We start from the raw sequence: 13,799 nt of genomic DNA, 5'->3' as shown, positions 1-13,799 counted from the left end.
TTTTCAATTCGAAGTATAAAATCAGATGCTTTTGCTATGATAGGCTAATATAAATTCTTACCTTTTAAACCTGAGTTTAAGTGCTTTGTTCTGTTTTGTTAGTGTTAAATCCAATGCTTTTGCCTTTATTCTGTCTTGATAAATAATATTTTTGGAGAAACATAGCAGCCCCTCCTTTCCTTTGGAAGTTTCATGGGTTTTCTTTGTTTTGCTTTACTTACTCTAATTTTCATGTAGTGTTTGTTAGCAAGTATGAACATGATTTACATCCTACTATATCTAAGAATGGTACACTGGAAAATAATCCTTCAGAGCAAATCTAATAAGTGTAAGTGTAAAACAGTGTTTAGGTTGTTCTGTTGATAACATCTAACAGTATTAAGCAAAGAAACAATACATTTTCATTTTTGGACAGGAAAAACTTCTGAAAAATGTTGGAGGATCTTTGAAGGATTACAGTGATCTTGTACAATTCTGAATTATAGGTGATGTGGAACAGCAGATCTACCCACAAGTGATTTACTAAATAAGAGCATAGTCTCACGTCTCAGGATTAGTTAGGGTTAGTAGAAATAATGCTTGATTAGCCTAGCTTGATGGTAGTCGTCTTCAGCCTCAACAGTGGAACAGTAACTGATGAGTGTATTATTTAATATTTATTTTGTCATCTGAGAGGAATAGGGTGTATAATCTATTTCTGCATTGATCTCTGTTAAAATCGGCAAAGAGTTGTAAACAAAAGATGAGATTGCACATCATGCCTCAAATTTCACATTTTCATAACAGTAAGTTCCCCTCCCAAGCATTTTTTAATAATGGAACAAAAAAGTGTGCAAAGTAAACCTAATTATCTCCTTTTTATTATTTCGAGATTTTGCAGATGCCCGTACTTGGGAAGTATGTTGGTGATTCCAGCTGTTAAAGTTGGAAACTAAATGGAAACTAACTTAACTACTTTTTTATTAAAGATCTTAATATAAGGTCTTTGTGTCACGACCAGATTTTGTGACATGAATTAGAAATGACAAATGAAAAGCAATTTCCTATATACACTCAATACAGTATTTAAGGGATTTCTTTTGGTGTTGAAGATCCACAACTTGATAAATAGGCTGTCATCTTTTGAGGCGTGTGATGGTAGTACCTGACAGTGTGTTGTCAGCTCTGCTTTTAACCAGCTTGATTTTGAATGCTTCATGATTTTTGTCTTAGTTGAATGAACCAACAGAACCTTCAAAAGTCAAACGTGTGCAAAAAGGGATTTGGGTTAATATTTTTAGAGAAGAATACTAATTTAAAAGTATACCATGTATAATAATTTATAAAAATAATGAAATCGAAAGCCTTAATTCTTCCCCTTATGTGTCCTTTTCTGACAATAAGACCCCACCCCCCCAAAAAATTTAAACATCATGTATTTTTTTAAATATTATATTTTAATTACAGTGTATGGACTTCTCTGAGTAAAAAAAGTCCTTTCTCTAGCAGAGATTGCTGCATTTGGAATAGAGGAGGATACGAAACTTCTTGAATTGAATTTTCTTAAAAGATGCTGATGTTTAAGTTCATATATTTGGAAGCTGTATAATTCACTGTATATTCTGTTGCGTGATTTTCATATTCTGAGCATTTATAAATGCCTTTACGAATGTATGCCCTCATTTATTTTATAACATATTTTTTTGCAAACTTGCAATGGATTTATGCGTCCAAATGTTGCTTTTCTCTGTCTGAATAAGTAAGTGGGGAACTCAGTTTTCTGTATTGTACACTGTCAGTACGAACTTTGTTAGTGAGATAAATTGGTCATTTAGAATGCCAAGAACTGCCACTGCTATACTGGATTGTATGTGATAGTAACAGCTGCATATATTCTTTAATATTCATGTATTTAGGAATTTTCACTTTGTTTAATTAGGTAAAAATGTTGTTGCTATTTTTCACTATTAAAATGGAAATATTATTGGTTTCCTATTACTAAGAAAGGGCAGATTAAGAAGGTGGACTCATAGACAGATTTAGTTAAAAGAAAAAAAAAGAATTTAGCAGGAACAGAAGTTTTATTCATCAAGAGAAAAGGTTTCTGTAGCACAGCTCTTATTTGGTAACACAAGCTTTTTGTCACATACCAAAAAAAAACAACAACCCAAATAATTTGCGTTAAAGTATCACAAAGAAAATGTAAACCAGAGACAGAATTTCAGATAGGAAAAAATTTAGATAGCAAAAATCTTAAAATTAGATAATATTCATAGATTTTTGTCATATGAAATTTAGGCTTATTTATTTGTATTTATTTATATGCCGCACATGTAGATTATCTTAGAGATAATGGATTTACGTGAAAATCCCTTTACGGATGGGAGCCTGGGAAGCCTGCTGAGCAGGTGTTTGTAGGAGGCCTCTTGCCGTGCGCGGCGCGGTGTGTTGGTGCTGCGAGCAGAGCGGCAGGACCCGGCGCGTCCGCCTGCGCTGCAATGCGATCCTCGAGGGTGGCCAATTGCTAAATTGCTGGCGTGCTCCCTGGCACGTTCTTGGCCTTGGCACCCGAGCGCTATCCCAAAAGTTTCCTGGTTGGGCTCCACGCGCCAGCACAGACCAGATGTCACGGGGCCAGGAAAATAATCCTGAGTGTATTTAGTTTACTTGGCCTATCTAAATGTTGTTTTGTTTGTGTTATGCAGCGGAGACATAGTTCTTAAAAGTAGTGGATTTAGCTTCTGTAGAAGACTGTCTGATTGAAGCATATTTCTACAACTTAAATTATTAAGCTCTGGAAGGTCACAAGACGGAGGAAAACAGTAACTATTAGTATCTATGATGATTTTGCTAATAAACAGAAAGATAAGTTTTAGGGCTTTATATTGAAGGGAAAGTTGTTTTAGCTGTAGTGGCTCTCCTTTTTTAAAAATGTAAATGCATGTGGATGTGTTTGGGAAAGAAAGCTAAGAGATAACACTATAAAAAACATTTTGTGAGGTCAAGCTAAAGTTTTCTGAAGGAAGATATTTAGTATTATTTTGGTTCAATGCTGTTTGTACAGGACCACAAGCTAAGAGGATTTGATACAAGAAAATTGCAGTAGTGTACTTTTTCATAAAAATCTCATTGTGCTGTCTGTGTATAATTTTAAAGAGTAATTGCTTTCACTGTGAAATATGTTATAAAAGAAGCAAAAGCTGAATTACTAGTTAGGTACACCAAATTTTTTCTTGAAAAACTGAATGCATGGCATTTAATTTTGGATTTTTTTTAAGGCTAAAATTCTATGCCCTCCTTGTAAGTGTTTGGGGAGTTCTTATTGGTTGTTTCATTTATTATTTTCCTTTCGCTAATAAATGTTAGCTGATGAGGAAAGGGAAAACATGACAGTCAAAAAATTGGGGTAGAGTACCTCAATCTACTATTTTAATCTTTTGGTGCACTCTGTCCTGTCATGGGAAGTCATGATTGCTGCCCTGAAGCAGAACAGATAGCTGGTGTGCAGTCACTGTGCAAAAGCAAAAGGAGGGACAACCAGAAAAGGTGATGGAGAAATGAATAGATTGAAGCAGGGCAGGGAACAGGCTCTTGGGACTAAAGTCACGTGGTGACATGATATGGACAGGAAGTAGTTTGAAAAAAAGGGACAAGAAACCTTATAATGCTGGTTAACCATGCATTACTTCAGCAAATGTCTTAAGAAATTGGGATCATATTGGCCTTGCTTGAGCTCCCAGTATTTATTCTTCACTCTAGCACTGTCCTCACTTGTTTGGTCCTTCCTCAGCATCAGCGCGTCCTCGGGCTTGCGCACCCAGTGTTCCTGCTTTGCTCGGTGCTCTCATCTGCTGCCCCTGTGCTCCCTGAAATGGGATTCCCAAAGTCAGGCAGGGTATTCCCGTGGACACGTAGTCTCTAGTGGGGCAGGATGGCATTTCGGGCCTGACAAACAGTGCTTCTGTTTAGTATGACATTTGCTTTTTCTTCACAATGGTATGGCATTGGTGAGTGATGCTCATTTTTGTCATCTGCCGAAATCTTAATTGGTTTTCTGAAGAACTGAGAGCCGTCCAGTTGCTCCTTGTCTCATAACTGTGTTATTGAACTGAATTATTTCTGCTTCTTAGAGGTTTATAACTTAAGGAGTGCTTCTGATCTGAGACATCTTCCAGAATATTTGCAGCCACTCCAAACTTGCCAACATGTTCATATTTAATAAGCTTACTTTTCCTTCCACCATCCCTATCTTGAAATATTGAAGAATATCTTATGGCAGATTTCTGTACAATTCTACTTGATACTACCTTTCAGTTGGATAACTAATTTTTGCTTATTCTCTGTTTTTCCCCTATCAGTTGTATCATTGCTTTACAGAAATTTCCTCTAAAGCATTTCTCTGACTTGTTTACATGAATAGCCTGTATGAAAAGCCTTCAACTATGTATATGGCTAATGGCTGCTAATAATTACTCTATTTCCCTTACCTACCTAGCTTATTACCCTGTTGTACAGGGAAATTAAGATAATTTGACATAATTTCTTCTTGAGACATCTATAGTGGTTATGACAACAACTTTCATCTTCTATGTACAAATAACACACAAAATATAATTACAATAATTTAGAGAGCAAAAGAGGTTGTGCTCTTTATTTTGAACAGCATTTGTGATCTCTCTCTCACTTGTTAGTATGGGGGATTTGGGGCTGAAAACTTAATGTAAAAACTTTAAATTAATGCATAGCAAGACTATTTGTTGAATTAATATATAAGCTCCCCTTTGAAGGAATATACCAAAATCTTAATCCTCCATTAAAGTCAGATTAACAAACAAGTTGTTTGTTTTTCTCCAATTCTACTGTAATTTCGGTACTAATTTTAAACAAAAACATATAATAATTCTTTTTCAAAATGTATTTTGCCATCATAGCACTCTGTGAAACATTTTACTTACAGACACCAAATGCACCCAGCTCTAGGAAAAATGTGGCTGCTGTGTTCTGTATGGCTCTTTTTGAATACCGCTACATAGAATGAGAACAAATGGGTAGGCTTTCAAACATGATTTTTTCTATAGCCTTCACAAGTTAATATGAGAAAGGAAATAGTGTCAGGAGTTGGCATAAAATATCACCATCTACAGTAATAATAAAATCATAAATTATTTTGACTGGCATTGTGAATCCAGTTATCATAGTGAATTACTGCAGAATGGATTTGACGAATCAAAATGGTCTCATATTGATGCTGGCTCAGAGGACTGTCTCCTTACTTCATTTCATTCGTTAAAGTTAAGTATGTATTTAGCAGCTTTGCTTGATTATAGCCAATACTCTTGTACTGCATGTGGATGAATGTATATTCTTTTATAGCTAAAAAGAAAATGTACAGTGTGTCAATGTTTACCTTTGGTAAAGATTTATTTTCATTTATGGATTTTACAAACATATAAGTACATAAAAGATTTGAGAAGTCCCCTGATGTTTAGTAGCTGAATCTTACTAGTTGTAACAGTATTTTGAGGCTTTTGAAAAACTGAATTGAGCTCCTAAATCCGATTGAATATTGGATTTTTTGCACTTTGGAATGTTTTACTTGAAATTAAAAAATTTTTTTGAATTGCAATAAATTTTCAGATAATCTAGGAGAAGGTTACAGTGCATTGGCATGTATAGTCAATAGTGATTGGAGAGGGATCTTAACAAGAGACAAGCCGTGCTCATATATATATGCAGCATGCCACGCTTGTGTAGGGAGCCGTCTGACTATCAACATTTCAGCATCTGAGATTCATACAGTCTTAGGAGGACTTTTTTTCCTCAGAGAAATGCGTGTTTCATGTGTGGTGTGTATTTCATGTGTGAATGATGCACAAAACATGAGTCTCTTTATCTGTAACTAATTAATTTTTTTAGTTCAAGCTAAAACAGTTTGTGCTTCTAAATCTAGAGGCCCCCTGCTCAGCTGGGAGTTGAGCAATGGAGTAGCCCTGCGTATGTACAGGCTGTTTAACTACGCTACGCTGAAATAAGGGACAGCAGTTTGTGCCTCTCATTTATTCCAGTCACTGATCAGATTTTTTGGTGGAGTGTAATGCAAACACAACCAAACGCCAGGTGCTTTCCTTAGCGTGAACAAGAGGCCCCGTCTGACACCGCTTCTGTAGAAGAAGTCCTGGTGGGGCTGTTACTGCAGCTGGGCGGCTGCACCCTGCCTCGTGCACAGCCGCAGCCCGCCCGGGTCCCGCACGGGACCAGTGTACAGCAGCGCCTCTTTTGTTGGCTTTTCTGTATTTCCTGTGACTAAACACCAAATTCCAGAGAGATCTCCTGGTTACGTATTACCTGTTAATGCACAGTGCGGATTTATGTTTTGTTTAGGGCTGCTCTCTGGTGCCAAGGCTGACGTCGTGACGTGTTTATGCCCTACTTTTTGGAAGCAATTGATAAATGCGTGTTCTGAGAGTCATAGTGCAGTAAGTGCATGCGTAGCTCTTCAGATTTTCCTTACTTTCTGCTTCCCCCCCTTCTGCTTGCTTGCCACGGATGCCGAGAGGCGCTGGCGCACGCCTGTGACCCTGACGAAGGGCCGGGGATGGGCGGACCTGCCCCTCCGGCCCTTCCCAGCCCGGCGCCTGGGGCCTTGCTCCCTGCTGGCTGTCACGGCTCTGGCCACGCAGCACGCCGACTCGGTTTGCCAGTCAGGAGCAAGCTATTTATCTCTCTGGGGGTTTGCTGCTGGTCCGGATTAGCTGTTAAATCAGTTTTCTGAGCAGACGGGGAAACGTGAAAGCAAGGCCGAGCCCACCGCCAGCCTGCAGGGCTCGGGGCCTGGAGACGAGGAAGGCAGCGAGAGGTAGGCTGTGCTCCTGCCCTCCTTGGCAGCCCGAGCTGTTTCAGGCTCGCTAGGCTAGAAGACAAATCTGGCAAAAGAAGTGGAAACGTCTTCGCTGAAGCAGTTTGGCATCCGGTGGGCAGAGGCCAAGGTGGAGCCGAGTGAGGGTGCGGGACAAGGCCGCCGCAGCCAGCGCCGCGGTGCCCAGGGCCGCCCCGGTGGAGACGTGAGGTCAGAAAAGCTCTTCTCTCCCCCTGTCTCTCCCGAGAAACTGAAGAGTTTCCTTCTGCTTGGACTGAACATGGTAAAAGCATATGAAAAACTAAGGGAAAGTATGATTAATTAAGAAAATCATTTGCTTCCAGCAGCTGGATTTGAGGCTTTAAAAGCAGGCCAAGGTGTAAAGCATTTAAGCCTCGTTATCCAGAACAAAAGAATGGAGTGTCTTAGTCTTGAAAGCTGTCTCATTTTTCCTTTCTTCCTGATCCCTGCTTTCTTCATCTGTTCTAGTGTATTATTTCCAAATAGATGTCAAAATGCCAAGGCAATTCGATTTAGTGAGATGTGATTCGGGAGCCCGCTGGAAGACGGTTCCCTGAGGAAGTGAACATCCGTCACGAATACAGGTTCAACTCAGAGACCGGCATTGGTGCCACCTCCTGAGGCTGGATACGCTCTCTTTTGGTGAAACTTCTTGTTAAACTTGTTGCATAGGGTTTAGATTCGTTTTGCTTTCTCTCTTGGTCAAAAGCCATTGTTTACGGACAGAGGCAAGCATTCACACTGGTCACAAAAATTTGGGCTTAATTTGCTTTTTCATATGAAAAAATACATAGATTTTTCTAATGTGATTCTTCTTTCTTTATTCTACAGAGACCTAAGATTTAATAGGATTAAAGAAATCCAGCCTGGAGAGTTTAGACGGCTTAAAAACCTGAACACACTGTAAGTTATTTTTCAACCTAAAGTACTTTCCCTTTTTGATGTAATATGGTTAGTTTGATACTGTGCCAAATTTGCTTTCCTTTCATAGGTAAGTAGTCTCACAGATTTCAGCTGTAGTATTTACACAAGTGAAGGAAGCAAGATTTAGGCCCAAAGTGTTTGAAAGCAAGCAAAGCCAGGTATATGCCTATTACAGTAAAAAATCAAATTATTTACATCCTAATTTTCTTATTAACATTAGTTGATAAGAAATATGAAAAATACAGAACTTTATCATTTTTTCAAAATCATGTTAAATGACTTATGTGTAATATCACATATTAGATCATGCAGTTACAACAAAGTCGTTCAAAGATGTTCAAATGTGTTGCAGTTACAAACTATTTGACAAAATCTATTCCTAATGTTTCAAAGAAGTCCTATTCTAATGGGCTAGCCAGGACAATAGAAGAAGTTAGAAGACTTTGTTCTGGCTGAACTTCCTTTTATAGAGCTCTCTGATACCATACGTTTGTAAAGAGAAATCCATCTTTTGTAGAGATCTTTTTTACGCTCCCATAAGGCAAATAATGTGTATACAATCATTTTAACTTAGTATCTCAGTCTTTCCCTCAAACATGACTTTTGGAACAGATGCATGCATGTTTCTGTTCTCTTATGTATTTGCAGACATGAGAAAGAATTATTGATGTGGACAGTTGTTTTTCTTTTAAATATACATAACTGATGATTGCAAATTTGACTGCCTGTTTTCTAGAACACAAACAGGGTGTGAATTGAAATAAAATGCAGTGATATCAGTGAGTTTTGCATCATTATTATGTATTTGTCCTGCAAGCATATGAAAATAATTTATTGAGACATCTTGGTGTATAGTCACATCAGAGAATGATAGGACTTTCTCCCCGAAGTATATTGTCCAAATCTGTACTACCTAGGCATTTTCAGTGGCTATTCCTCTTCAGTCACCTTTCATCATACCTCTGTTTGTGCTCAGTCCCCAGTTCTGCATTTCAGTTTCTGTCAGATATCCACCCTCATGTTTTAGCTGTCCAAATCCCTGAGTTGAGCCCCGCAAGTCCCAAATAAAGACAGGATTCATTAGGTTTGGAATTTCATACATCCGTGCAATCAAGGATGGAGGCAAAGCTGTGAATACAGACAGTTGTGTTCATGCATGACGTAAAGGGTCCAGAATAGTACACGGAATATTGCTAAGAAACACTCTAGGGAAAGCCAGTTAGATCTACCTGTTAATAAGAAATCTTTGTTAATATCAATTTTATTGATTTCAACCCTCTGTTTAGACTTGGGACCAGGATTTTTTTCCTCCATTCTAACCTCAGATACCTGCAAAAAGTTAAACTATTTCAGCTTTTAGATGATTTTTTTTTTTTATTTCTGTCTAATCTTTATAGATTTCACATCTGAAAAGTACTAAGAAGCTGTAAGCATTTCACTTTCTGCCAACTGTTACTGTTAAGGAACAATTGTTGTTGTTGTTGTTTTGGTTTTCTTTTTAATGGTGCATTTATATCTGCTGTTACACATTTTGGCTTTTTTCCTACAGATCTTCTATGTTAAAATAAACAGTTGTTTATTTCTTTTTATAGGCTTCTAAACAACAATCAAATTAAAAGAATACCTAGTGGGGCATTTGAAGACCTTGAAAATCTGAAATATCTGTAAGTTAAATGAATTTGACCTTTTGTATCAAAATGTAATTGAACTTAACTTCTGAAATGGGAAAGTGTTTTAATCTGAAATTGTGTTTTAATCTGACTCACTGTTTCATGTCACAAACTGCTTTGAAAATTTGTGAAATTAAATTGCTAGGGGTGGAGGGAGACAGAATTGTGAATCTTTGTTTCTATAAATAGGTGGTTTGAGGTTTGCTAACACAAGACTGAGATATTTGTTTATAGGCTGCTGGTTTTAAAGGAGTTACTAGGTGCTATTTACCAAATTCAATTTGTAAAATAATTTAAAAAGGAGTATGTTGAAAGATTAGGAGGTCACCTTTTAAAAGGTTCGTTGAAATTTTCATACAGATACTTTTTTTAATTTGTATTTTGAAAAATGATTGAAGAGCAGTTAGTCCAAGATTTCTAGTTATATAAGCTTGGAATTAAAATAAACTTTTTAACTACCCCCGAATTGTTCACTGGATGCAGTATATGTTTATAAGAGAAAAATCAAGTCAAACTGAAAATAGAAAAAATATTTTTCATTAACCATAGGGTCTAGGTCTTAATGCAACCTGTACATTTTAAGAATAATTCTTCCCATTTTTAGCAAATGTGTCATTTGTCTTAACTACTCAAATAAACAACAGATATCCAAAAAGTTGTTTATCTATAAAAAAGACTCTATAGCTAAATAGTGAATAGTCGTGGATTCTCAACTCTAGTCTCTGGAGTCTATCTTGTGTAGTGTCATATGAGAAACTTTTATTGATTATTGTTAGAGTGGTGTACATAAAAAGAATGATCACTTTCTGATTTCACTGTTTTGGAAATAATTCAAAAATTTATTTTTCCGTCTAATTTTCAAGAATGTAACCTGGATAGATCTAAGGAGAGAAGAGATGGGAGGGAAATAAAATTCACATAGATTTGTGCAGATGTGCCACTTGGTTTTCAAAGCTGTATTTGATTACATTCCCTAGTCTCATTTTTATGTATATCATCTTTCAGTAATAAAATTGTTTACTCAGTATAAAACTGGAGGAAAGAGAATGTTGAACAGACTGTCCCCAATGAATTATTAAAGACCATACTGTATTTGTTACAGGACATGTTTGTATGGTGGAGCTGGTGTTTTGTAACCTTAGATGTAAAATAAGTAAAGTACTTTAGTCATCCTGAATTAGTACACCTTAACTACTTTACATAGTAACTGTACAGAAATGTTGTTAGATTCTTATTAGTTCTTTATTTCACGTGCTTGTTTTTATATAGCTGTATTAAAACTGAGATAATACTGAACTATACACACTGTTCAGTTCAATGAAAGAGTGAAAAGAGGTTACTGAACTACTACATATGTTTGTTTTCATGTATATGTGTTAATGTATATATAGATCCATATTACTAAGAGGAAGATTTTTTCCTTTTCCTCTTGTTCCCTGGAAATTTTGAATATAATATAGAAGCTAATTGTGGTAGTGGATTCAGTTGGAGAGAGCTCTTCTTTAAAACCATCCTCTCAGTTTTGATAAAATAGTCTTTAAAACCTTTTGCCTGTTTCAGTGGACTGTGCTATAAATGTCTGGAATTGTACAGCCTTAAAATTATGAAATTCCCAGTACTGGCAGATACTAATATAGGAGGCTCAAATGTACCAAATATGGTTGAGCTGCAGTGACAATTTCAGTTGAGTAAGCACAAGTTAAGTGTGTTCTGTGGAACAAAGGAAACAAAACTGGCCATTTTTTCCCAATAGGATCAGCTGAAATAGAAATTAGGGAGAATGAGATTGTTCTTTAATAAAAGCTAGAAATATTGTTCAGGATTTAATGTTATATAGACAAATGACCTGAAATGTTTCAGATTTGTTTACTGAGGATGGCCTAATCCTATGGATATTTGCAAATATAGCTTGTCCTGTTTCAGAGGATGACGTTATTAGTACATTATGCTACTCGCTGTTAAGGGAACTGAAGTACTGGATTGCAGTTGGTTCTGAAAATGTGTACTTTACTGAGTAATTTTAGAAAGCCTGTCTTTTCTCAGTGGCTTAGATTTAGCAAAATGTAAGTTTTATTGTATATAAAGAAACAAGGTCAGTGTCTGAGAGAGAGGGATATCAAGATCCGTTCCTGTATCTCTGCTGCACATCAATTTTTATGCTTTCAGACAAAACTTTCTCCTGCATATCTCACAGAAGCCCCAGAATTTTCAAATGATTCTTTGTATTGTTTGTATCTGAAATTGACTGTAGAGTTTTGTGAGATACTTTATCTTGTGAGATACTGTTTATCTTTAGAATTGTCTGGCTGGAGAACAAATATTGACAAAGATTAATGATCTTGCCACAATTTTCTGTACATTAAAAAAATTAATCATTGTAGAAGTTGGCGCTTAAATTATAAAAAGAAAATTATGCACATACGATTTTTGAAGATCATTTTTTATGATTTTTTTTTATTCTTTATATAATTGAAGTGTTGACAGTTCCATAAACAGTTTTGCATGGTTGCGCTGTTTGTGGTAATAATGTGTCTTTGAATTCCTACACTAAAAGTTGGACAGAAACAAATGTCATTATCATTGTTTTGCTGTGAAACTAAGAGGATGCTTTTTCTGTCTTTCTGTCTTCTTTCATGTACCTTAGAGTTGGCAATATGATTCTTTAGTAAAGACCAAAAAAGCATTAGTAGCTTGGACCTCAGATGCAATATATTTTCTGTGTGTTTATACTGTACCTTGGTAATTCAGTATAATTTTTTGGTGTTACATTCCCTGTTCTGCAAGGGATAATGTAAACACTGGTATCTAAAATAAATGTTAAAAGTCGTCTTCATATGAGCAAAATAATTGATAACATGTTTGTAATTTTTTGCTCCTGATATATCATGTGTATGTATATGTATACATGATATATGCAGTACACTATATATATTTTATTGGCTTCCTGTAAGTTGTTCAGTTAATTGACTTGTGGTGATAGTGCAGAAAGATGAGAAAGAAAAGCTCCCCAAACTTGTGATACAGATGCGTGCAGATTTGTGGAAAATTGGTAGGATAATCCTTTCTGATCCTGAAACTCAACAGTTTACTCTCCAGGACAGAAGATAACTGAAAGTTGAAGGTAGAGACATATTACAGGTATAACATGTAGGGTGTTATATGATCTGGAATCAGCAGTGGAAAAGTTGAAGTTAAAGTAAAAAGGAGAAGAAAGAATTTAGGGAGGAGATGTGGGGAAAATGTAAGTCTAATGTACAGTAGCAATTACAAAGAGCTTTCTGGATAAGAGAATGTGCTTGATAGCTACAGAGCAGTAAGCTAGAAGCCAGTTTGAAAGAAGTGCTGGAAATAAAAATGGAAAACTAAAATTATTTTGGCAGCAATATTGAGGCGTATTCACTTAGTAAGAAAAGAGGAGGTTAAGAATCACATGAGAAAACTGTGGTCAAAGGGAATCAAAACTGTTTTTTAGCAGTATAAAATATATCAGTTTTGGAAATGTAGCAAGATTTGATTTGCGTTTGGTAAATCGAGTGCTAGTGACAGAATATACATTGCAGGTTTACCAGATTGCTGAATTGTTGACCTTTCTTACCTCACAGTTCCTTATATCTTCTGCTTATATTACATTCTTTCTATGTAACCTTCTGCCATTGTTGCTGTTATGGTCATGCTACTTTTTCCTTTGAATACCTCCAGCAGTTCCCAATCTCATGTCTTTGCATTCTATCAGCTGTCTCCTTTATGTTTCTATATAAGTCTCTCTTTGCTATTTTTATTTACTTGTCATGTTTCACTCTACACTGTCTCATATTGCCATTACTTTTTACTTTTTTTCCTCTACCACACAAATACCTCTGTTGCCTACATGACTTTTTACAATCCTTAAAATTATCCTTATAAAGGACTTTTTTTTTTTTTTTAATTTAAGACTAATTGACCTACTTTTCTGACAACTGATTGCTTATTTGCCTGTTCATTTCCAAAACTGTATGACCAATACCTCTGGCCACACTTGGCTTTAATTACATTTCTGGAAAGTGCTAGTTCTTTGTGAACTCTACAGGAAAAAATTAATAGCAATTTTAGAAAATAATATAATGTCATATTAGAATATACCCCTTGTCATTTTAATCCACTGTTTATTCATCCTTTGAAAAATGCTAATGATTTAGGTGTGCTAACAGAGCTTTTAGGTAAGTCAAGTTACTTTGTCCTTAATTATACTTTAAATCAGTTTTCTGCTAATGTGACTAGGATAAATTGTGAGAATATTTTTGTTAAAGGTTGGCTCAGTATTTGTAAAGTTTCACTTTTTAGGCACAGCTGAATTTTAGAAAGATGAATAT

The 13,799-nt window shown here is 36.1% G+C and overlaps 1 protein-coding gene across 2 annotated transcripts in view; it reads left to right on the top strand.

The window, feature by feature from the left end:
- Positions 1-13,799, top strand: part of PXDN (peroxidasin) — an 89,140-nt gene that overhangs the window by 19,646 nt on the left and 55,695 nt on the right. For both annotated transcript variants that reach the window (XM_067294255.1, XM_067294254.1), the window contains exons 2-3: positions 7,688-7,759; positions 9,373-9,444. In XM_067294255.1, coding sequence (XP_067150356.1) covers positions 7,688-7,759; positions 9,373-9,444 — 144 coding nt within the window. The remainder of the gene's footprint in view (positions 1-7,687; positions 7,760-9,372; positions 9,445-13,799) is intronic.

The sequence above is a fragment of the Apteryx mantelli genome, chromosome 3, assembly GCF_036417845.1.
Source record: "Apteryx mantelli isolate bAptMan1 chromosome 3, bAptMan1.hap1, whole genome shotgun sequence".
Taxonomy (NCBI): Eukaryota; Metazoa; Chordata; class Aves; order Apterygiformes; family Apterygidae; genus Apteryx; species Apteryx mantelli.
Note: the sequence above shows the minus strand (reverse complement) of the source record. Positions and strands in the feature narration are given on the sequence as shown.